Below are 22,209 nucleotides of genomic sequence, written 5' to 3'. Positions count from 1 at the left end.
CAAAAATGATATGTAATATGCCACGACCCCCATTGAAAATATGTTGTTCCAGGGACCCCCCAGAAGCAAAGATTTGAACTGAAACTCTGAAAGAATATATATTCAAAGATTTGAGGCAAATTTTCACTATTCTTTTCAAAAATAGCAGACCTACAAGTTTATAGCGCGCTATGAGCTTGTAGATCTGCTATTTTAAAGTATAACGCCCCAAAATGGCTTAATGCCCTATACTTCTTCATACAAGACTGTCACACTAAAGTATGAGAATAGGCATTTCTACAAGCTATGTGCAAATGTTTCTTTTTAAATACTAAAATAACAATAACTGAACAAGTAGATTCAACTATAATTATTATTATAAGTCAATGTCAAACAATTTACAGTAATAAAACCATACAATGTAAAAAAGAATACTCTACTATAGTATATTCATGAAAAAAATAGCATGTTTTTGTTGATGTAAAGTGTGTTTTTTAAGGTGTTATATAAATTCAAGTTATTATTATTTATGATTTATGAACCCCTAATGGCACCTGATGTGCAGGTTGGTGCCTTGCATGGTTTCCGCCGCCATCTGTGTATGAATGTATGTGTAAATGGGTGAATGTAATGCACAATCTATGTAAGGCGCCTTGGATAAAGGCGCTATATAAATGCACCATTTACCATTCATGATGTCCGCTCTCCTATATAGCTGTGAATGCTGGACCCTGAAGCCTGCTCTACCGTCCCTGGCCCCACTGTGCTACACCAGAATGCTACGTGCAGTGCTAAACATCAACCAGGATGAACACGTTACCAACATGCATCTGTATGGAGTGATACCGAGGGTGGGTGAGAGAAGATGGCCTCCAGGAGGAGGAGAATGAGGCTGGTCGGTGCCATTGACACTGGGATTAAATGGTAAACGGTGCCATTTATATAGCGCCTTTATCCAAGGCGCTTTACATATGCATTACATTCACACACACACACACACACACACACACACACACACACACACACACACACACACACACACACACACACACACACACACACACACACATTCATACACTGATTGCGGCGGAAGCCATGCAAGGTACCAACCTGCACATCTGGAGCAATTTTGCCCAAGGACCTGCTCTACCTCCTGAGCCACAGTCGCCACAGTCGGGATGTATGGAGGATGGAGAGGACTGGAGACCCCGCTGGAGGGCTCATCTGAGGACCAACTAAAAGAGGACTGCTCTATCTCTCTCTATCCATTGGTGGGTTCCAAACTTTGACCCTGCTGGCCGCCATCCCTTCTTCTACAACTGAAGTAGAAGACAGCTCAAGGTACGAACCCTTTTCCCCATCTTTGCTGCTGCTGCTGCTGCTTGTGTTGTAAGCAAATTAAGATGTGTGTACACTTCAAGCTGTTGCTGTGATTTTAGGACGCAATGATTGGGTGGCAATTAATGAAACATGTTCAGTCAGTGACTGTTTGTGTCTCTGGGATTGGATGCTGCAGTCTGTGTTGTGTTGTGTTTCTGCTCTGGGATTGGACGCTGCAGTCTGTGTTGTGTCTGCTCTGGGATTGGGTGGATGCTGCAGTCTGTGTTGTGTCTGCTCTGGGATTGGGTGGATGCTGCAGTCTGTGTTGTGTCTGCTCTGGGATTGGGTGGATGCTGCAGTCTGTGTTGTGTCTGCTCTGGGATTGGGTGGATGCTGCAGTCTGTGCTGTGTTGTGTTTGCCACTGAACAAACTGAGTTGTTGTAACAGAGAATAGTATTATCATGTGGATCTTGGCCACTTCAATTAGCCTTTTAAGTTCAAGCTAGAGGTTTTGGGCTTTCACATCATTTAAAAATGAAGACTGATGTTCATCTACACTACAGTTAGTAGATAGTTAGTTAGTGTTACTAAGTGTGCGGCTGCTGTGTTGTGGGTGTGTTGAAGATTGTGTGTTGTGACGGCTATTGTTTAATGACTGGCTTGACTGCAAAACTTATCTCTATGTACTGGTCAATTCCTCATGGCCCGCCGTGGCCATAATTATTTCTTTCTTTCTTTCTTTCTTTTCTTGCTCTCGCTCTCTCTCTGGTTGGTTCATATGACGCTGGCTTGTGTCAACACCTCTGTCAATGTAGGCCTTTTCTTAAGTCCTGCCAAGCATGTAGCCTCATCCTTCTCTCTCTCTCTCTCTCTCTCTCTCTGCATGTAGCCTCATCCTTCTCTCTCTCTCTCTCTCTCTCTCTCTCTCTCTCTCTCTCTCTCTCTCTGTGAGAGAGGGACACTTCCTTTGTCTTGTATGTGTAGGACATAGTGATGCGTGAGTTCATACATGTCCAAGCACCCAATTATGTGTGACAATTAATCATAAACTTATATTTGTAATCGTTACAGCCCTACCATTTGGTGTAAGAGCGTGTGTCCTTATTATGGAGGGAAAGTGTGGGTACCTGAGGAATAAAAAATAACATACAAAACATAGCGGCAATACAAAATGCCATCCTACAATATTTAATACAATTAAGTTTCAAAATACATTTTAAACCCATGTCCTGCTTTCCTTTTTAAATATGCTTTATTTAAATTATTCATGGCACTCATATTACATTGAGTTTGGCAGTACAGTAGTAAGGAATTGTAATACACACACAGAGTATTGGTATCAGTTTTTCTGTCTTGAGTCCAGGGTTCTCTGTCTTTTCAGTTCAGTTACTATTTGTATGAAGACCACCTCTCCAGAGATGGCCCTCCTGATCACTCCTGGTGTTCCAGATCTTATTGACCACAGTGCAAACCACAGCCCAATAAAAGTCTTGTTCCATAGCAGACATGTTTTTCATCAAAGACTCCATAGCCTACAATACTGCATTATAAGTATAACGTTAATGTTAAAAACCGATCTGTGGCATTTTCCCCCATACATCTCTAGACCTCTGACAATCCACTAGCAGGTTCTCTATTGTTTCATCTGGGTTACAGTTTGCATCCGGGCATTTAACAGTTTTTACAGTTTTTACAAAACAACTCCATTTGACCACCTCCCTTACTCCCTTAATGACATCCCTCTTTTTTATGGATATACTTTTACTACCAATGTTCTTTAAACATACCTGTTTTTGTTTTTCATCAAGATTTCTTTTTTTTCTAACTTGTATATATATATATTGCCATTATAAGCTCATTTACAGGCAATTTGTTTAATTTTATAAGACATTATTCTTCAGTGTGAAAGCAAAATAAGTGACATTACACTTTAACCCATTTTGTTATACGTTAGCTATTGAAAAATAGTAGATATACAAGCTCATACCTTGTAGAACTTGTAGGTCTGCTATTTTTGAAAAATCGTAAAAATGCGGCACAAATCTTTGAATAGGTATATCTTTCAGAAAGTTTTTTTTATTTCGACGTCAGGCCTGAATGGGTTAAGTGTAATATTTCAGTGACTGGAGCCTTCAAGCTTTTTGGCAACACCCAGCCCTGCCCATTGCAGCAATAGGAGAAGCTGAAAAATATACTTTTAATAGTGTATCTGTAGGCTTAAGTTTGCTGTAAAGCATAAAGATCATGTGCATTTCATTGCTAGTTTTGAGCTCTAAAAGATGACAAAGAGGATAGCCAAACAGATGAACATATAGACTACTGAAAGATACTGGTACATAGCTGATTGTCCAATTTTTGATAGTTGGTATTTAATCTCCTGCACATGAAAGTTGGGAAGGGATAATGGATATTAGTCTAAAACAAAACTCATAGGGAGTTAAAGAAAATGTTTATAATTCTCCATGATCTTGAGAGAGCGCATCAGCTTGCAGGTGCTGCCAATCTAGGTAGGTAGGTACTTCAGTCATCCCTCACGCACATAGACTAGGGTATGTGCGTGACATCATTATTATACCCGGAAGTTATGCAGGAACTACTCGCCTACTGAGTGGCAAAACACTTTCTGGTCTTGATAGCCCGTACATCCAAACAGAAAAGTCTTATCTGATTGTATTAAACAATGTTAAAATGAAGTCTGAAGAGGTGGGTTTTCAGACTACGGTGGAAGATTGGGAGTAGACTGTGTAGTACAGTGGCTGACCGGCTCCATATATGCAGATCTAGGTGATGATCTATTGATCCAGTCTTCTCCATGTATGGATATCCAGGGTTTGAGTAATTAAAAAGCACTTTGTGGGTAAATCACTTCAGCTGCTGCTTGCTGAAGGTTCACAGGCCACCAGAGCTTCTCCCACACACAGCTGATGACTTCCAGATGTTCCTACTTTGTTACAAAACCACTGCTCAGAAAGGAACGTTTCATAAGTGGGTTTTTGTCAGCAGCGACTGATACCAATTACAAGAATCACAAATGATATTGATAGTTAGTTAGTTATATAGCACTTTCCCAACATTAAATCAACAATAAAAAAAAAACTAATAACACAAAAACTGAAAGAGGCATAACCACTTAGAAAAGTTTATTCATGTCATTACATCACCAATACAAAATCCACAGATATCAAGTAGTTTTGGTAGCAAATTGGCGGTAGCAAATTGTATGTTATTTATGCTTGTCTTCAGCAGTTATTAGAGATTATGAAAGGCATTTGATACAAACATTTCCTTTTCTATCGAATCGAACCCTACAAACCCTCCCGCTCACTCAGATCAGCCAACGCAGGGAAGCTGGAAGTACCCTCACTAAAAACGCCGGGACAACGCTCCACACGTCCCAAACTCTTCTCCCTTCTGGCTCCAAAACTGTGGAATGCACTTCCCATTGCAGTCAGAACTGCAGCATCACTCCCAATCTTCCGCCGTAGTCTGAAAACCCACCTTTTCAGACTCCATCATGGCCCATAGCACTTACCCCACCCCCTTAGATAGCAATTCTAGTAGTCATAGCACGTCATAGTACATATGTGTAGCATAGTAGTATAGATGTATAGCTTATATGTATAGTTTCATTATAGATATTCCACTGTTACTTTCTTAGCTACGCATGTTTCATGATAAATGTCTTTATGTGATGTATTCCCATGCTTTTGTTCTTGCTTAATGTAAGTCGCTCTGGATTAAGAGCGTCTGCTAAATGCCTAAATTGTAAATTGTAAATTGTCTATCAGCACACACAAGACAGCAAGGCAACAAACGACAAACAAACAAATACGGTAAACAAACACATCCTGCTGTTTGGTCATAAAGAAAAGTGATTATAGATTCTATGTGGAAAATCACCTGTTTATAAACCTATATGGAAAGTACTGTAACAACATACAAACATACAGTAGTCACTTAATGATGATTTCCTTCAAAACACCTGCCCTTAACTCTCATCATAAAGGAAGCCCTCATAGGTGAAGGGTTTGAGCGCTGGCCTACATGCCTCTTTATGAAGGCAAGCCATCTTGTTGTTGTCACAGCTCTGCTCGGTCCCGGGGGCGATGTACACCCCGTCAGGAGAATGGATGGACGGGTCCTCGTCAAAGTAGTTGTGAGGGCGCAGGATGACCCCGCCCCCGTTGCCCACGGTTACCGTGTTGGGGATGTCTTCTGCATGGGGAATGTGGAGGAAGCCAGTGGTTACCCAGGCAACCAGGTCCTGAGAAATGAAAGGGGGAAAGGATACATCAGTGGTTCTCAAATTGGACCCACATATCTATCAGAGTTACAGACCTATAAGGGTCCATTTAGAAAATCTACTTTGAGGACCACTCGAATAGATTAATCGAGTGTGAGAATGTGTTTGTGTCTATAACTTTTGGTGACAACGTTTTTTTTTTCTCTCCTATATGAAATGTCTGTACAAGCTTTTCTCTTTAGAATGCAGGTCATTATACATGTACCCATTGTTTGCTTCAAAACACGCATACACACATTATAAATGCATTACAGCATGGCTATACAGTATACACAAAGCTGTACACATCCAATACACACCTATATGCACATACACACCTCATTAACAATACTTTCGTTGTCCTGAATGTACTTGCTGAAGTCGACTGCTGGAGTCCAGGGGTTGTTCATGTTGTAAAGACTGCTGCTGGTCTGTTCCAAGTCCTTATGTTTAGTGATGGCTACCTTATACCTGGACAACGAGAGGTGGGGGGTGGTGGTTTGGGTATAACATAAGTCATATATTGAGAGTTTGAGACCTCCTGAAGGTACCCTGACTTCCTCTCACCTAGCCCAGGACATAGACCTCTCCTCAGGCTGGCTCTCTGGCAGGTGGTCTCCGGTGAAGCTGAACACTTGAAGCCGATAGGAGCGCTTGTGTCCCCAGCGGTTGGTCTGGTTGCTGGCTATGTGGAGGTAGCGAGGGGTCTTGGTGTCGTAACGCAGGCCTGCTTCCTATGAAGTGAGAAGTGTTAGAGTTTGAAGGAGGAGTTTAGGTTAGGTACAGTGGCTAATATTGGCATTACAAGGAACGTAAGGGACCAGCTCAGTGGCCTTGTGGTTAGACTAGAGTGTCCGCTCTGAGACTGGGAGGTCGGGGTTCGATACCAAAGACTCTGAAAAGTGGGACCTATAGTGCCTTCCTGCTTGGCACTCAGCATCAATGTTGGATTGGGATAAGTAAGTCCCTGCGACATACTATACTAGCGTCATCATGTCCAGGGGGTGTACTTGTACATCAAGCTGCCTCACACTACAGAAACAGGAGATAGGCTTCTGCCCTATGGGCCTCATGGCTCACCAAGGCTTATACTTAGTTTTTTAAGGGACATAATTAATAACTAGTATTTGAGATAATGTTAAAATGACTGTACCTGTTCTGTGTTGATCTGGTTCTCTACCAGCTGAGGCACCATGGCATAGCGTTCTGGCATCCAGGGCAGAGACACGTTCACAAACTCCATGTCTTTGGTCTGGAAAACATTCTTCACTCCTAGAGGAAGAATGAAAGCACACACACACACACACACACACACACACACACACACACACACACACACACACACACACACACACACACACACACACACACACACACACACACACACACACATGCAGGGGGAAATGAACAGATAACCACAGTGGTTCGCAATGCATGTGAAAAAAGGCTGCATTGTTTCGTTTGTTCACAGCCCAGTCGAGTGACTTACATTTAGCTACACTTCAAGAGACTATGATACAATTGTTGTAATGTGATGCATCTGCATGTAAATATAATATAATATATATAATATATATGCAACTCTCACCACTGCACCAATGTGTGTCACAATAACAACACTGTTGATGTAATTTTAGGCCTGACTACCAGGCGGCCAGGCCTGGAATTTCATCCTTTTAGGGGCAAGGCCACTTGGCCTTTAGTGTGGTCAACGTTTTGAGGGCACAAGGCCAAGTGCCAGGGCATGAAGGCCATCAATTAAAACAAAGATTTTAAGTCCCTGGTCATCATTATTTTAGCTTAAAGGTTAAGGATGATTACATTTTTCTTATTTCAAGGCGAACATTGGTTCAGAACAGTGCTTCTTAAATAAATAATCACAGCTATAAATAACAAAATATAAGTAGCTACTGTTATAATAATGAAATGGCCTAGGACCCTGTCACCCTAGGCTAATTCATATGCATTTAATTTGGGGGTCCTTGAAATTAAAATGGCTGCGGATGTTGTTGAAATAAAGTTGGGTATCATCGGTGTAACAATGATAGGATACACCTTCAAAACTATTCATAAGCACACCAAGTGGCAACATATAAAGGGAGAAAAGGATTGGTCCTAAGATGGAGCCCTGGGGGACCCCAGAGGTCAGAGGAGCTGAGGAGGAAACATAGCTGTCGACAGCGACTGACACACCATTCCAAGGCCAAACCACTTATAGACCTACCCACTGTTTGAGCTGCCAAGAAGGATGGAGTGGTCAATTGTATCAAAAGCAGCACTTATAAATCAAGCAAGAGCAGCACCGAGCACTCACCGGCATCAGCCTTCATAATAATATCACTAGAAACTTTAAGAAGCGCGGCCTGACTACTACTCACCTAACACATCCAGATCCACTTTAAAGTGAATGAAGTGGGTATGGATGTTCCCCAGGATGTTTTCTGCCACCTGGTGTCCATACTTATTGCTGCCGGCCACCAGGTAGGAAGTGGTGATGTAGCCGGTGGCGTGCACCTTGGCTTCCACAGAGCCACTCTGATAGAAGATGAAATCCCACATGTAGTCATAGTTCCCGATGGCCGTGATAGTCCTGAACACCAGTACACTGTTTGACAACCCTCCGTAGCTCTGATAGAATATCTCATTGAAGTGCCTCCTCAGGGGACGCCCCGTGTCATGCTCAAAGACACAAATAGAATTTTTGAACCGGCGCGGGGCATCATTGTCCACGTAGTGGTAGGTGTCAATGTATGCAGCCGAGTATGGGCAGTCAACCCCACGGACCAATTCATTGGCCATGCGTCCAATACCAATGCTGGAGTCGATGAACTTGGTGAGCATCATGTGCGGTGTGTTTGAGCCGTAAACTGACATGGTTTCTTGGACACTGAGTTCATAGATGATCCTCTCCCCATTAAAACGCACATCAAAAACTCTCATTCCCGTGAGGGCACTAAGACCGAAGGCAAAGCTCCAGCCGAGGTACACAACATGGTTGCCCTTTATACTGAAGCGGTTTTCCTGAGTATAATACTGCTGGGGTCCGACACCTGTGGGTTTCTGCTTGGGTTTGAGAGAGGCGTAATTTGGTGTACTTTTGTAGACGATTTTCTTCACAGTTCCTGCCTCGTATTGGTCATTAAGTTCCTTTACGCTGTTGAAATACTGCCCATTGTATAACAGTTTGTCAATGTGCCAAAATGAAGAATTGGTATCCCGGTGGTCAACTAGCACCTCAAACCCCACAGGATGGATGAAGAACCCCTCAACATTGCGACAATAGCCTGCCCATGACATCCTGTCCCCTGACTTGACCCCCCTGGGCATGCCCTCATAAAAGCTCAGGTTTGAAGCTGCCCCAGGACCAAAGCTCTCATCCACTAGCTTACTGAGTGGGTCAATAACATTGGACAGAAGAAATGGTATTAATACAGAGTATTCCCCTGAATGTGTGGGACGCGCTGTGATCGGTATCTCCATTTGGTACCTCTCAGAGGTGACATCCCGATGGCGGGTTGGGTTGGGGAGAGGTCCGACCACGTATTCCTTTATGTAGCCCGTCGTGCCATGAAAAACCACTGCGGTCGCCTCTCTCTTTGGCTTGGGCCCGTCGGCATCCAAATACTGCAAGACTTCGCCTTTCTTCGGCATGGAAAGTTCGATCAAGTAGAGGTAATCCTTCGACGGAGGTGTTAATGGATCAATCGATATGTCCATCCCAGGGATTTTGGACACATAGTCACGAACCTGGGTGAGCTCTTCCCTTGAGAGGTCAGCAAAGACATGGCTGCGTTCATTGTGCACCCCAGGTGAGATCGGTGGCAGCTGGTGCGCAGGGCACTCTGCCGTACTTTGGCTGTTGACACTGTTGAGCCATATCAAGACACAGTTACCGATCAACGAGGCAGTAACGACTAAAACCAGGAGGATTGTGCAGGTTGCATCTTTGGAGACCATCTCTCCAAAGTGTTTGTCGTTGGTGTTGCAGCCAAGATACGATTGAAGTCTGTTCTAGTTACACAAAACAAGAAATTAATTTAATTGAATGCTTTGACAGTAAAAACTGAAGATTCAAATAATATTAAACAATACAGTATGTTTTAATTCTGGACTCACTTGCTTTGACTCAAGCCAAAGTTCCACCAGTGCCTTAATTGTGCCTTTGCACGGTCTCCCTCTCCGTTGTGCAGTAATGAATAATAGGACGGGCTAGCTCCCCACTCTCCTTTAATTTTAAAAGATAATCTGTACACTGTAATATCCCCAGTATTAATTCAACTCTGAGAGTATACACATTTCATTCTCAGAGTTACAAGTGGATAAATTAACACTGGGGATTTTCTTGTGTGATGGTTCACATGACATGACAAGGACAAGGACATGGCAATTTGAGTCCGGTGACTTCAAACCCTGTCTTTACAACCTCATGTCTTTTGATAAGTGAAGGTTATGGTTATTGGTTATTTTCCAGGTGCCCTGCACCTTAAGCAAACTACAATTACAATGGAATGAATTTCTTTCAAGTTTATTACTTTATCTAACTATTATCAGATATTAGGCAGGCTTGTGTGTTTTATTGCTGCACTGTTGTAAACCTTGTAGCCTAGGTAAAATACCTTTGTTCTTGCAGGATCATTTCAGTATTATAGGCCATATAGCAAAAACAAAGTCCACTCATTTGTTCTGTGCAAGACATTTGTTTTATTTTTGGTTTTATTTTATTCTATTGGCCTTGCCTAACAAAAGGGAGGATACATTATAATATACCATGAAATTGGACTGATTAGACTTTAGTAGTTGGTCACTCACTGCCATTGACATTAATTAATTAGATCGAGCCCTAACTATACTCAGTATACTGTATACTAGTAGAGTCCAAATGTCCATAGTGTCTAGACTGGATATCTACTTGATATGTATACGTGTTGCATATAAAAAAATCACACACGTGTGAACTGAGTGGTGCAATCCCCCCCCCCCCCCCCCCCTCTCTCTCTCTCTCTCTCTCATTAGAGACACAGCACTACCCCTCTCTCTGTTTCTGGCGCCCCCTACTGCTATTAAGTCACATACTCGTGCTCATACAGGTACACAAACAAACAGGTACACACACAAACAAACAGGTATACAAACAGGTACACGGACATTGCTGGTTGTAGGAGTGGTTGCACCACTCAAAAATAGCCAATCTACAAGCTCACAACTCGATATGACATGTTGAGCCTTTATATCTATAGCTTTTTTCGAAGCAAAATGCCAGTATGTGCAAGTATAAATCAGGCTTAATGCCGGTGTAGTGCACACTACACACATGAGCCACTAACTCTAATACATGTCACAATTTTGATATTTTTTGTAGATAGTAGGTACAATTACTATGCAGACAGCATATTGGCCTTACAATAAACCTTGTACGCAAAAGGGTAAAATAAGCCCTCAATGGCTTCTGACAGAAATATGGGGAGGGAAGCCAGCCTCTATGGGGCTAACCCCTCCTCTACTGGAGGGGAAACTCTTAATTCTGGGCCACCTAGCCAAAAACAAAACCTAAGGTTTTTTGATCCCCATGGGTTAACTCTATAGCACACTCTATAGTGTAGTAGGGAGGATTATCACATCAACAAAAAAAGTGACATTTGAATGAAGTGAAATCACTGAATCACCTTTAACTGATTTTCATTCATTTCATTGGGATCTGAGTAAAGATTAAATGTTTTCAAATTTCTGGGTGTCCACTGCCGGGGAGCAGCTTAACCGCCACTGCATTATGGCCAAAGAAGTTTGCAGCCTTCTTAGCCTACAGCTAAGAAGTTATACTTTTCTTTCTTACTGTTCCCTCTTCCAGTTTCAGTATAGTGTCACAATGCGGTGAATAGGTCTGCTTGGAAGCAATAGAGAGTGATGCTACAGTTTGTGTCTTTATGTTTTACTGTATGTTATACTGCCAAGTTGGCTTCATGTCTTTAAATAAATACATTCTGAAATTCTATGGGGGGAAATGAATGGGAAATTATCTTCCGGGCCGCTCTAATTTGAATTTCTTCACCTACAGTATAATGGGATGTCCAAAATAGTAAATACCAGGTGTGGTTGATTATATTGTTTCTCTCATGGTAGGCAACAACATAAGCTATTGATCTGAGCTTCAGACAATTCCGCCACATGCAGTCACCATGACTTCTTGATTTTGTTGATTGAAAATGATGGTGCAAGATGTTGATGTTATCAGCTGTTGTTGAAGCAAAAGTATTGTGAAAGAGGTAACGTTTTTTTTTAAAGGTTTTGAAATAAGACCTGACCATGACAATCAGAATATAGGCCTAACAAGAAGAAACAAGACGTTGTCTATACTAGACGTAATATATGCACACAAAATAAATAAATACATAATAATTCAACAGGAGTATCAGGCAGAAAAAGTATAATAAATACATGTCCTGTTGCTACAGTGGTGGCTCTAAATGGCACTTCTGGAGGGAATGTGTTCCTTGTTATTGTCCCTGATGATATCTCCAGCATCTCAGGGCCTCTGGACCCGCAAATGACAAACCTTCTAAAAGTCCCGTCTGAATCTTGCCTTGCATGCCTACAAGCTTATTATATCCCTCTGGTTTTCCGCAATTAAATTAAGAATTATTGCTAAAATCATGTGTCCAGTGTATTCGGTAGATAATTATTCCTGCTTGTGTGTCAAACAGCTGTTTCCTTAATATATACCTTGCTTAAAATTTAGGCATTTAGCAGACGCTCTTAATCATTAAGAAAGAACAAAAAGCATGGCAATACATCACATACATAAAAAGTAGTTATCATGAAACATGCGTAAGCTTGAACGTAACAGTGGAATATCTATATAATGAAACAATATAGGCCTACTATAAAGTGCTATGTCTCCATAAAATGCTATTCTAGTGCTGTCATTTAATGTAGACATATCACTTTATAGTATATATACATTGTTTCATTATATAGATATTCCACTGTTATGTTCTTAGCTTACGCATGTTTCATAATAACTACTTTTTATGTATGTGATGTATTGCCATATTTTTTTTCTTTGTTCTGTAAATCGCTCTGGATTAAGAGCGTCGGCTAAATGCCAAAAATTGTAAATTGTAAGCAAGGTAAAAGAAAACAGAGCTGTTTGACACAAAAGCAGGAATAACTTTCTACCTAATACACTGGACACATGATTTTAGCAATAATTCTTAATTTACAGGTATATACACAGCTGTACGTACATCTTGATTCAGGATCTTTGGAGTCATTCGTATATACAGTAACACTGAGTCTGTGTAATTCTGTTCACAATATCTCTGGACTGATCGAGTCCCACTGGATTAACTTTGGCTTGTTCTTTATTTCTTGCTGTCCCCCAAGATCTACACACAGCCATGGGGCTATAGGAGGGAGAGTCACTGTGGGACTAAATTGTTATTTGTAACTTCTGGTTATTTCAGTAACCTCAGTTGTACAAGTTGACTCGAAGAACAGAGTCTATGTGGTTCCACACATCTTGCGACACAATCAAACGAAAACAAACTGTTCAACAGAGGACTGAGGCAGCACAGACTGGGGCCTGCCTGTCAGAAAATCAAATAGTCAGTTACAGATGGAGCTGCCCAGACCAAGACCTCTCTGAGTTTCAACACTAATTTAGATGGAACAATAGTGTTGAATGCGGAACTATAATCTATGAACAATAGTCTGACATACCGGTAAGAGTGCGCTGTTGCGTATAGTTGCACTCATTTGGGGAAACGAGGAAAAGCAGTAAAGATGAATTCAGACACAGAATTAGATTATAGACTTAAACACTTCTTTATTGAAAACTATACGGACTAATACATTGACAAGGCATCTCTAACGCTTGGGACAGCAGGGTATAAGCATCGTATACATTGCATTCGTACATGTTCTGTTCTACAGTATGAGCAAGTGTCCGTCCATGTATGCCCAGGTGAATTAAGCCTTGACTCTCGTATGGTTGAAAATGTCATCTAATCTAATCAAATCTCATACGCTGGACATTGTTGATGCGCATGCGCTCTATGCGGAGTCCAGCACTGCCATTCTGACGACGCATCATGAGGTTCTTGCTGTTCAGACGACGGGCACGGCGGAGTCGAGCCCAGCGACTCAGACGACGGGCTCGGCGGAGTCGAGCCCAGCGTTTCACATAGCGGGCTATGCGCGGTCCAGCCCGGCCATTCTTAAGGTCGGCAGCTAGGTGTCCACCCTGACGACGAAGGAGCTTGCCTGCCATGTAATCTGGGATAGGGAGTATGTTGTACCTGAGGAAGAGGCCATGCACATTGAGGACTTTTATTTGACATGACAACAAAAGCATGATAAAGTCAATGATTGCTTCTTATGAGTTTAATACCTGTATTTATGTTTTATAATGGCTCTAGTATTTACATATACTGTAACGCGCCATTCACACTGAGTAATTTAGATGTTATTTTGACAGATGCCAGGTTCATTTGTTGACCTGGCATCCTATTGACTATATTCACACAGCGGCCAATTTGCTAACATCATGTGCAGGTTGTGAAGAAATGTCAGCCCAACGGGGTGTCATTTCATTAAACAAAATGGCTGCCTTGCGATGGCGAATAGTTTGTACAGATGATAATACTGATTAGAATGATGGTTTATGCATTATTGTACTTGCACTAGTAGAGTCTTACCTCTTTTTAGAGAGTTCCAACTTGCGAATGGCTGAACGGCTTAGTATCTGAATGTCACATCTCTCTACAACACAAGACAAAACAAAATGTGATATCATTCTCAACAAAGCACAGTTATTCTCAACAAAGCAAAGTACTATTATCATAATCTGTTTACTTATGTAAAATGCAACAGGTTTGAATGTATCAATACATTATAATTAATTAGCTGTATAATTTACAACTAACTTCATGCTGTATGGAGAGTGTATAAAGTACTCATGAGTAGACTTAACTACTAAATACTAAATAGTGATACATTATGAAAGCAAGGCATGTACATTATACACAATAATATGCTACTGTATGTCCATAATATCCATAGATCTATATGGTAACATATTGTATTTGAAATAAACTAAACTAAATTCAACAATGTTTACTACAGTCTGTCCAGTGCAGTACCTTCTAACATTCTACATTCTAGGTACAGTAGATCTCAGCCATCTCAGTAGACATGCAGCAAAGGTCGTCATGAATGGGACCCCAGAGATGGGCCAGAGCCTATATGTGGCTTGCGCCTGGACCGCTAGGCCAGCGGGCGCCCCATCTCAGTAGTTTTTGAGATGAGATGAGATTCAAGTTTTAAGGTCAACCGCACCAATGAAACTCCTTGCAACTGCCATTAGGGATATTAGTTGCAAGGAGTTGCATGTTGCGAATTGTTGGTACGGTTTGGGCTTTAAGCCCCATTACATGTTTGTGGGTGATTTACCTTTAAACGGGTTGCACATTGCAGGTTTAGGTGATGCATTCCGACCTGCAGGGAGCACACCCTTAATCCCGGCCGCTGCATCAGGCATCAATACACCCAGCAGCAACATTAGTACGAGAGTCCCAAGGCCCTTCATCCTGGAATCAGACAAATAATGTTAGTTGTCATGCAAATCATCACATATCAGTTCAGTGCCCTTCAGTATCTCTCTCTAGCATTAATGAATAGTACGAGTATTATTGCAAAAATCTACCATACCTTTCTGCAGACCCAAAGTTGTGTAGAGTGTAAGGTCTACAAGATGAATGTATTGTGTCTTAACGGTTGAGGGGTCATCTGCCTTTATATTGGCTTGGGAAGAGTGTATTTCTAAATGTTGTGTAACAGACAGTTGAACATGAATCATGCCTTGTCATTGCATTTTGTAATGTACGGCATGTGGACACGCATAATCTCTAATCTCAAAGTTGAAATCTGTTTCCCCGATGCAGTTCACAAAGTGCTTCCTCCTTTTATAAATTCAATTCAAAGGAGCTTTATTTGTATGAGAAAACATTGCCAAAACAAGTATCAAAATATAATAAAAACAGTTGAAAATGGGGAAAGTATATACAGTTGCAGGGGGTACAGCATGTTTTTTTTTTTATCACTTTCCAGTTCTTCTGTCCAAAAAGCTAAGAAAGAATGCACTTAGCAATCGTCTGGGTATCTTTATAATTAATTTGAAAAATAATATCTACTTTTGGTTTAGCAACTGGTCTGGTTCTCTAACTCTATCCATCATTAATTTGTTTTAAGTGATCGTACCATTGAAATGTAAACAGCACAAGGTACAGTCATACATAGGGGTGGGACGATATGGGTACCTCACGATACGATATATATAGCGATATTAGGCCCTCGATAACGATAATATCACGATATTTGGTATATTGCGATATTTGCGATATAGCGATATATTGTATGCAATTTCATCAACGATATCTGCAACTACAAAATACAAATACATAGCTGTCTATAGGAGTGGTTCCTCCTTTTCTAAACATGTTGTTGACTCAGTTCAGAACTGTGAGCTTCCTCAACTTGCATATTTTGTCCTCGCTCGAAGCCAGGAGTGCTGAGTCATCAGCGAACAAGAACAACAATTACAGACTGCTTTCATGTCATATAGAAGGAACAATAACTGTCCTTGGTGCGCCCGCTGGCCAAGTGGGCCAGGCGTTTGCTACATATAGGTTTTGGCCTGACAGCGTGTCGTGTGTTCGAGTCCCGTTCATGACGACCTTTTCTGCGTGTCGTGTGTAACCAATTGAAGTGCCATTTACTGTGCACTATTTTGATGGCATATGTTGTATCCACTATATAGAAATAAGGGCTAAAACTGAAACAAACCAAGACTTTTACTTACACACACAAGAAGAGAGAAGCCACTAACATAGTACACACGCACACAGTACACGCACGCACACGCACACACACACACACACACGCACACGCACACGCACACGCACACGCACACACACACACACATGCACAATATCATTTTAGCGAATTGTGCTGAATATACGACCACTCTTATAGCCTATTATAAGACTCCCTCATTTATAATACACCCTGTGAAATGGTATAGTCCAGGCTCATTATCTCCAGCTGGGTATAAAAGGCTGCCATTTTGCCTTTCTGTATTTATGTCAGTTGGTATTTTTCTGTAAATAAATATACCAGTCATTCTCACACTGGGCAAAGGATATATAGCTTTGTTTTATTCATGTCATTAGGTTATTTATGCTTTAGTTATTCTGCAGTGTGTTCAGCAGTTATTAGAGTTTACAAAAGGCATTTGATACAAACATTTCCTTTTTTTTCAGCACACACAAATACAGCAAGGCAATAAAACAAAAAAACATCCCAATTCTCACAAAGAATTACAAGTGATTATAGATCCAGTGTGACAAAAGTACAAAATCACAAATCGCAAGAACAAAATGTTCACCTGTTTAACCGATGAAAAGTATGTAAACATACCATAGGTACAGTATCTAATGATGTTTTCCTTCAAAACACCTGCCCTTAACTCTCATCATAAAGGAAGCCCTCATAGGTGAAGGGTTTGAGCGCTGGCCTACATGCCTCTTTATGAAGGCAAGCCATCTTGTTGTTGTCACAGCTCTGCTCGGTCCCGGGGGCGATGTACACCCCGTCAAGAGAATGGATGGACGGGTCCTCGTCAAAGTAGTTGTGAGGGCGCAGGATGACCCCGCCCCCGTTGCCCACGGTTACCGTGTTGGGGATGTCTTCTGCATGGGGAATGTGGAGGAAGCCAGTGGTTACCCAGGCAACCAGGTCCTGAGAAATGAAAGGGGGAAAGGGATAGCTGAGATGGCCAATCTACTGTATAAGGGTCCATTTTGATTGATTGATTGATTGATTGATTGTTTTATTCACTGTTTGTAGAATGGGTGCAGTTCAAACAAAATACAGGTACAAAAACTATCTACACTATCTGAACATTAAAGATGCATCAAATATACTCTTATATATCAAATCATCATATGTACAGTGACAAAGTAAAAATGGGAAAACATGTACAGTATGGAAAACACCTTTTGGCATAGGAGTGAAATGAATTTAATCCCTTGTTTGAGGCGAATCTAGGTTGGACGTGGTTTGTTGAACTCCCTTAGTGTTGTGATTGTGGACTTCGTTGACATTGTATTTTGACAGGTACGGTACATGGGTATCTTAGTGGTATAGCAAATCTCGCAGACCAGTTTGTTTTGGGAAGTCTCCAGCCTTGTTTTCAGGGCCTTTGAGGTGTTGTGGTACCAAGATATTCATCGTGCATGCATAGTCGAAGAAACCTTGTACTAGGGCTCCTGTTAGAGTCTGTTCTTTGGTTGACTATTTTGATTACATTGGTGGCCATTTTATCACAGGAAAGATTTGCCTCCAGGATGGAACCTAGGTACGTAATTTCATCTTTTCGTGTGATAATATTGTCACCTAGCTGTCAGCCTTGCTTAGATTACCATTTGATCCAAAGAGAATGGATTCAGTTTGTTAACAGCGAGCCAGGTGCAGATTCTACCCATTTCAGAGCTGAGGGCCTTTTCAACCTGCAGTTTGTTCCTGTCTGAGACCAGCAGTGCAGAGTCATTCGTGAACAGGAACAAATTGCAGTCACAAGCTGATGTCACGTTTGAACATGTTAGAATAGAACCCCAACTTTGAGAGCCACTGGAATAGATTAATCAACGAGTGTCAGAATATGTGTTTGATAACGTTTGCTGACAACAATGGTTTTATTTTATTTTATATATATTAGCTCTGCACACATGCACACACACTCTTTAGTGCGCAGGTCATCTGAAGTATTACACACATAGACACACCTCATTATCGATGCTTTCGTTGTCTTGAATGTACTTGCTGAAGTCGACTGCTGGAGTCCACATGTCATTCTGATTGTAAAGACTGCTGCTGGTCTGCTCCAAGTCCTTATGTTTAGTGATGGCTACCTTATACCTGGACAACGAGAGGTGGGTAAGAGTGGGGTAGAGAGAGAGAGAGGGGGGGGGGGGGGGTGGTCATGGTCATACCCTGACTTCCTCTCACCTAGCCCAGGACATAGACCTCTCCTCAGGCTGGCTCTCTGGCAGGTGGTCTCCGGTGAAGCTGATCACTTGGAGCCGATAGGAGCGCTTGTGTCCCCAGCGGTTGGTCTGGTTGCTGGCTATGTGGAGGTAGCGAGGGGTCTTGGTGCCGTAACGCAGGGCTGCTTCCTTTGAAGTGAGAAGTGTTAGAGTTTATTCACTAGCAGCCTTAGGTTGAGTGGCTAATATTGGCATTACAGTGCACCTTTATAACGGGACATAATGAATGATAAAACATTTGAGATGATGTTAAAATGACTGTACCTGTTCTGTGTTGATCTGGTTCTCTACCAGCTGAGGCACCATGGCATAGCGTTCTGGCATCCAGGGCAGAGACACGTTCACAAACTCCATGTCTTTGGTCTGGAAAACATTCTTCACTCCTAGAGGAAGAATGAAAGCAAAATGCACACACAGACAAAATATAACCACAGTGGAGATTCTTTCCCCCCAAATCTATTAAAAGTTAAGTCAAATCAAATCAAATCAAATCAAATCAAATCAAATCAACAAATGTTTTGACTACTCACCTAACACATCCAGATCCACTTTGAAGTGCATGAAGTGGGTATGGATGTTCCCCAGGACATTCTTCGCCACCTGGTGTCCATACTTATAGCTGCCTGCCACTAGGTAGGAGGAAGAGATGTAGCCGGTGGCGTGCACCTTGGCCTCCACAGAGCCACTCTGATAGAACTTGAAATCCCACAGGTAATCATAGTTCCCGAGGGCCGTAATAGTCCTGAACACTAGTACACTGTTTGACAACCCTCCGTAGCTCTGATAGAATATCTCATTGAAGTGCCTCCTCAGGGGACGCCCCGTGTCATGCTCAAAGACACAAATAGAATTTTTGAACCGGCGCGGGGCATCATTGTCCACGTAGTGGTAGGTGTCAATGTATGCAGCCGAGTATGGGCAGTCAACCCCACGGACCAATTCATAGGCCATGCGTCCAATACCAAGGCCGGAGTCGAGGTACTTGGTGAGCATCATGTGTGCTGTGTTTGAGCCGTAAACAGACATGGCTTCTTGGACACTGAGTTCATAGATGATCCTCTCCCCATTAAAACGTACATCAAAAACTCTCATTCCCGTGAGGGCACTAAGACCGAAGGCAAAGCTCCAGCCGAGGTACACAACATGGTTGCCCTTTATACTGAAGCGGTTTTCCTGAGTATAATACTGCTGGGGTCCGACACCTGTGGGTTTCTGCTTGGGTTTGAGAGAGGCGTAATTTGGTGTACTTTTGTAGACGATTTTCTCCACTGTTCCTGCCTCGTATTGGTCTTTAAGTTCTTTCACGCTGTTGAAATACTGCCCATTGTATACCACTTTGTCAATATGCCAAAACTTAATACTGGTATTCTGGTGGTCAATTAGCACCTCAAACCCCACAGGATGGATGAAGAACCCCTCAACATTGCGACAATAGCTCCACCATGACATCCTGTCCCCTGACTTGACCCCCCTGGGCATGGCCTCATGAAAGCTCAGGTTTGAAGCTGCCCCAGGACCAAAACTCTCACTCAATAGCTTTCTGAGTGGGAACATCACACTGACCTGAACAAATGGTGTTAATAGCATGTATTCCCCTGAATGTGTGGGACGCGCTGTGATCGGTATCATCTCCATTTGGTACCTCTCAGAGGTGACATCCCGATGGCGGGTTGGGTTGGGGAGAGGTCCAACCACGTATTCCTTTATGTAGCCCGTCGTGCCATGAAAAACCACTGCGGTTGCCTCTCTCTTTGGCTTGGGCCCGCCGGCATCCAAATACTGCAAGACTTCGCCTTTCTTCGGCATGGAAAGTTCAATCAGGTAGAGGTAATTAACGGTAATCGACGGAGGTGTTAATGGATCAATCGATATGTTCATCCCAGGGATTTTGGACACATAGTCACGAACCTGGGTGAGCTCTTCCCTTGAGAGGTCAGCAAAGACATGGCTGCGTTCATTGTGCACCCCAGGTGAGATCGGTGGCAGCTGGTGCGCAGGGCACTGTGCCACTGTACGTTGGCTGTTGACACTGTAGAGCCATATCAAGACACAGTTACCAATCAACGAGGCAGGAATGATTAAAACCAGGAGATATCTGAGGATTGTGCGAGTTATGTCTTTGGAGACCATCTCTCTGGTCGTTGGTGTTGCAGCCAAGACACAATTGCAGTCTGTTTTTAAACACAAAACAAGAAATTAAATTAAGTTGTGCTTTGTCAAAAAGAAAATACACACACACACACACACACACACACACACACACACACACACACACACACACACACACACACACACACACACACACATGAAACAATATGTTTTAATTCTAGACTCACGTGTATGTTAAGTTGACCCAGGCCAAAATTCCACCAGCGCCTACTTCCTTGCCTCTCAGTAATGAATAATAGGACAAGTTCCCCACTCGCCGTTATAGATATATCTGTACACTGTAAAATCCACAGTATTAATTTAAATCTGAGAGTATAAATGTTCATTCTCAGAGTTACAAATGGATAAATGAACACTGAGGATTTTACTGAGTGATAAGACAGTATAGAGGCCATAGCAGATTGTGTCCGGTGAGGTTACTTCAAACCCCTTTACAACCTCAGCGGTCTTGTGAAGGTTATAGTTAACCTATTTTCCAGGTGCAGGGTTTGAACTTAAGCAAACTCAAATTACAATAGACCTACAATGAAATTCTTTCAAGTTTATTACTTTACACAACTGTTATCAGATTTTAGGCACTTCATTGCTTTACTAGTCTATTGCTATAGGGCCTATGTCAAGTTAGCCATGGCCATATACCCAGTTGTGTTCTTGCAGGATCATTACATTATTGTAGTCCACTATTTTGTTCTGTGCAAGGAAATTTGTCCAACTGGAGGGAGGAGACATTTAGAAAAAGCCATGAAATTGTTCTCATTAGATTTTTATATTGTTGGTCAATCACTACTGGTTTCATTACTCTGTTCAAAGAATAGAGGGTATGCGCATGACATCATCATCAAACCCGGAAGTTACACAAGAATGCCTACTGAGTCGCAAAAAACTACTTTCTGGCCTTGACAACCCATGAATCCAAACAGAAAAGTCCTATCTGGTTGCATTAAACAACGTTAAACAACGTTAAACTCACTTTGCATGTTGCTTTGCCACCCGATTTGCCATTCACTTTAAGCATGCGCATACCCTCTATAAACATCACAAGGAACAATTAGCTTTGAATTCTACGGTTTGTTGCTCTAAACTCGGACATGACAGATTTGCCAGGCGTGTTTTCCGGGACCCCAATCTACAATCCTCATTGTTTTGATTACATTTGTACACTAAGAGTTACAGATGGAAACATTAACTTAACACTGAGGATTTTACTGTGTTGTCATTGTTTCAGAGGAATACCAGACGACTCGCCCGTTTACCAACTCGCCCCCACAAAATGTGTTAATGTAACAGTTAATTTAGTATTTCCCTCCCTCTCTGAAATTATCTTGTATACAGATTTATTTGATTGTACAGTATAGTAG

The 22,209-nt window shown here is 42.0% G+C and overlaps 2 protein-coding genes across 3 annotated transcripts; both read right to left on the bottom strand.

The window, feature by feature from the left end:
- Nucleotides 1-5,222: 5,222 nt before the first annotated feature.
- LOC308324462 (uncharacterized protein) lies at nt 5,223-20,812 on the bottom strand (the record flags this gene model as incomplete). The annotated part of the gene is made up of 12 exons (XM_080776506.1): nt 5,223-5,564; nt 5,921-6,053; nt 6,150-6,316; nt 6,736-6,854; nt 7,961-9,593; nt 9,699-9,759; nt 15,288-15,291; nt 17,105-17,375; nt 18,422-18,554; nt 18,645-18,811; nt 18,947-19,065; nt 19,213-20,812. The coding sequence occupies 12 exons, from the start codon at nt 20,810-20,812 to the stop codon at nt 5,289-5,291; spliced, it is 4,683 nt and encodes a 1,560-aa protein (XP_080632632.1). The 3' UTR covers nt 5,223-5,288.
- LOC308323599 (uncharacterized protein) lies at nt 13,385-15,408 on the bottom strand. 2 transcript variants are annotated; one of them, XM_080775348.1, is made up of 5 exons: nt 15,288-15,408; nt 15,030-15,166; nt 14,276-14,339; nt 13,732-13,876; nt 13,385-13,665 (listed from the first exon to the last, which is right to left on the bottom strand). In XM_080775348.1, the coding sequence occupies exons 2-5, from the start codon at nt 15,163-15,165 to the stop codon at nt 13,588-13,590; spliced, it is 423 nt and encodes a 140-aa protein (XP_080631474.1). In that variant the 5' UTR covers nt 15,166; nt 15,288-15,408; the 3' UTR covers nt 13,385-13,587. The 2 variants fall into 2 exon arrangements, with proteins under 2 accessions (XP_080631474.1, XP_080631473.1); XM_080775347.1 differs by having other exon boundaries at nt 13,385-13,876.
- Nucleotides 20,813-22,209: the final 1,397 nt, after the last annotated feature.

This window comes from Protomyctophum bolini (assembly GCF_963924005.1).
Source record: "Protomyctophum bolini genome assembly, chromosome: 11".
Lineage (NCBI taxonomy): Eukaryota > Metazoa > Chordata > Actinopteri > Myctophiformes > Myctophidae > Protomyctophum > Protomyctophum bolini.
The sequence above is the reverse complement of the archived record's forward strand: the minus strand, read 5'-3'. Positions and strand labels throughout refer to the sequence as shown.

Bases quoted from the DNA above. Each gene is read 5' to 3' on its own strand.
- LOC308323599 (XM_080775347.1), bottom strand. From the start codon at position 15,165: ATGAAGGGCCTTGGGACTCTCGTACTAATGTTGCTGCTGGGTGTATTG. The intron at 14,340-15,029 runs GTAAATCACCCA...CTTGTGTTGTAG, and splicing joins AATGTGCAACCCGTTTAAAG to AGAGATGTGACATTCAGATA. The intron at 13,877-14,275 runs GTAAGACTCTAC...CCTCTTCCTCAG, and splicing joins TTGGAACTCTCTAAAAAGAG to GTACAACATACTCCCTATCC.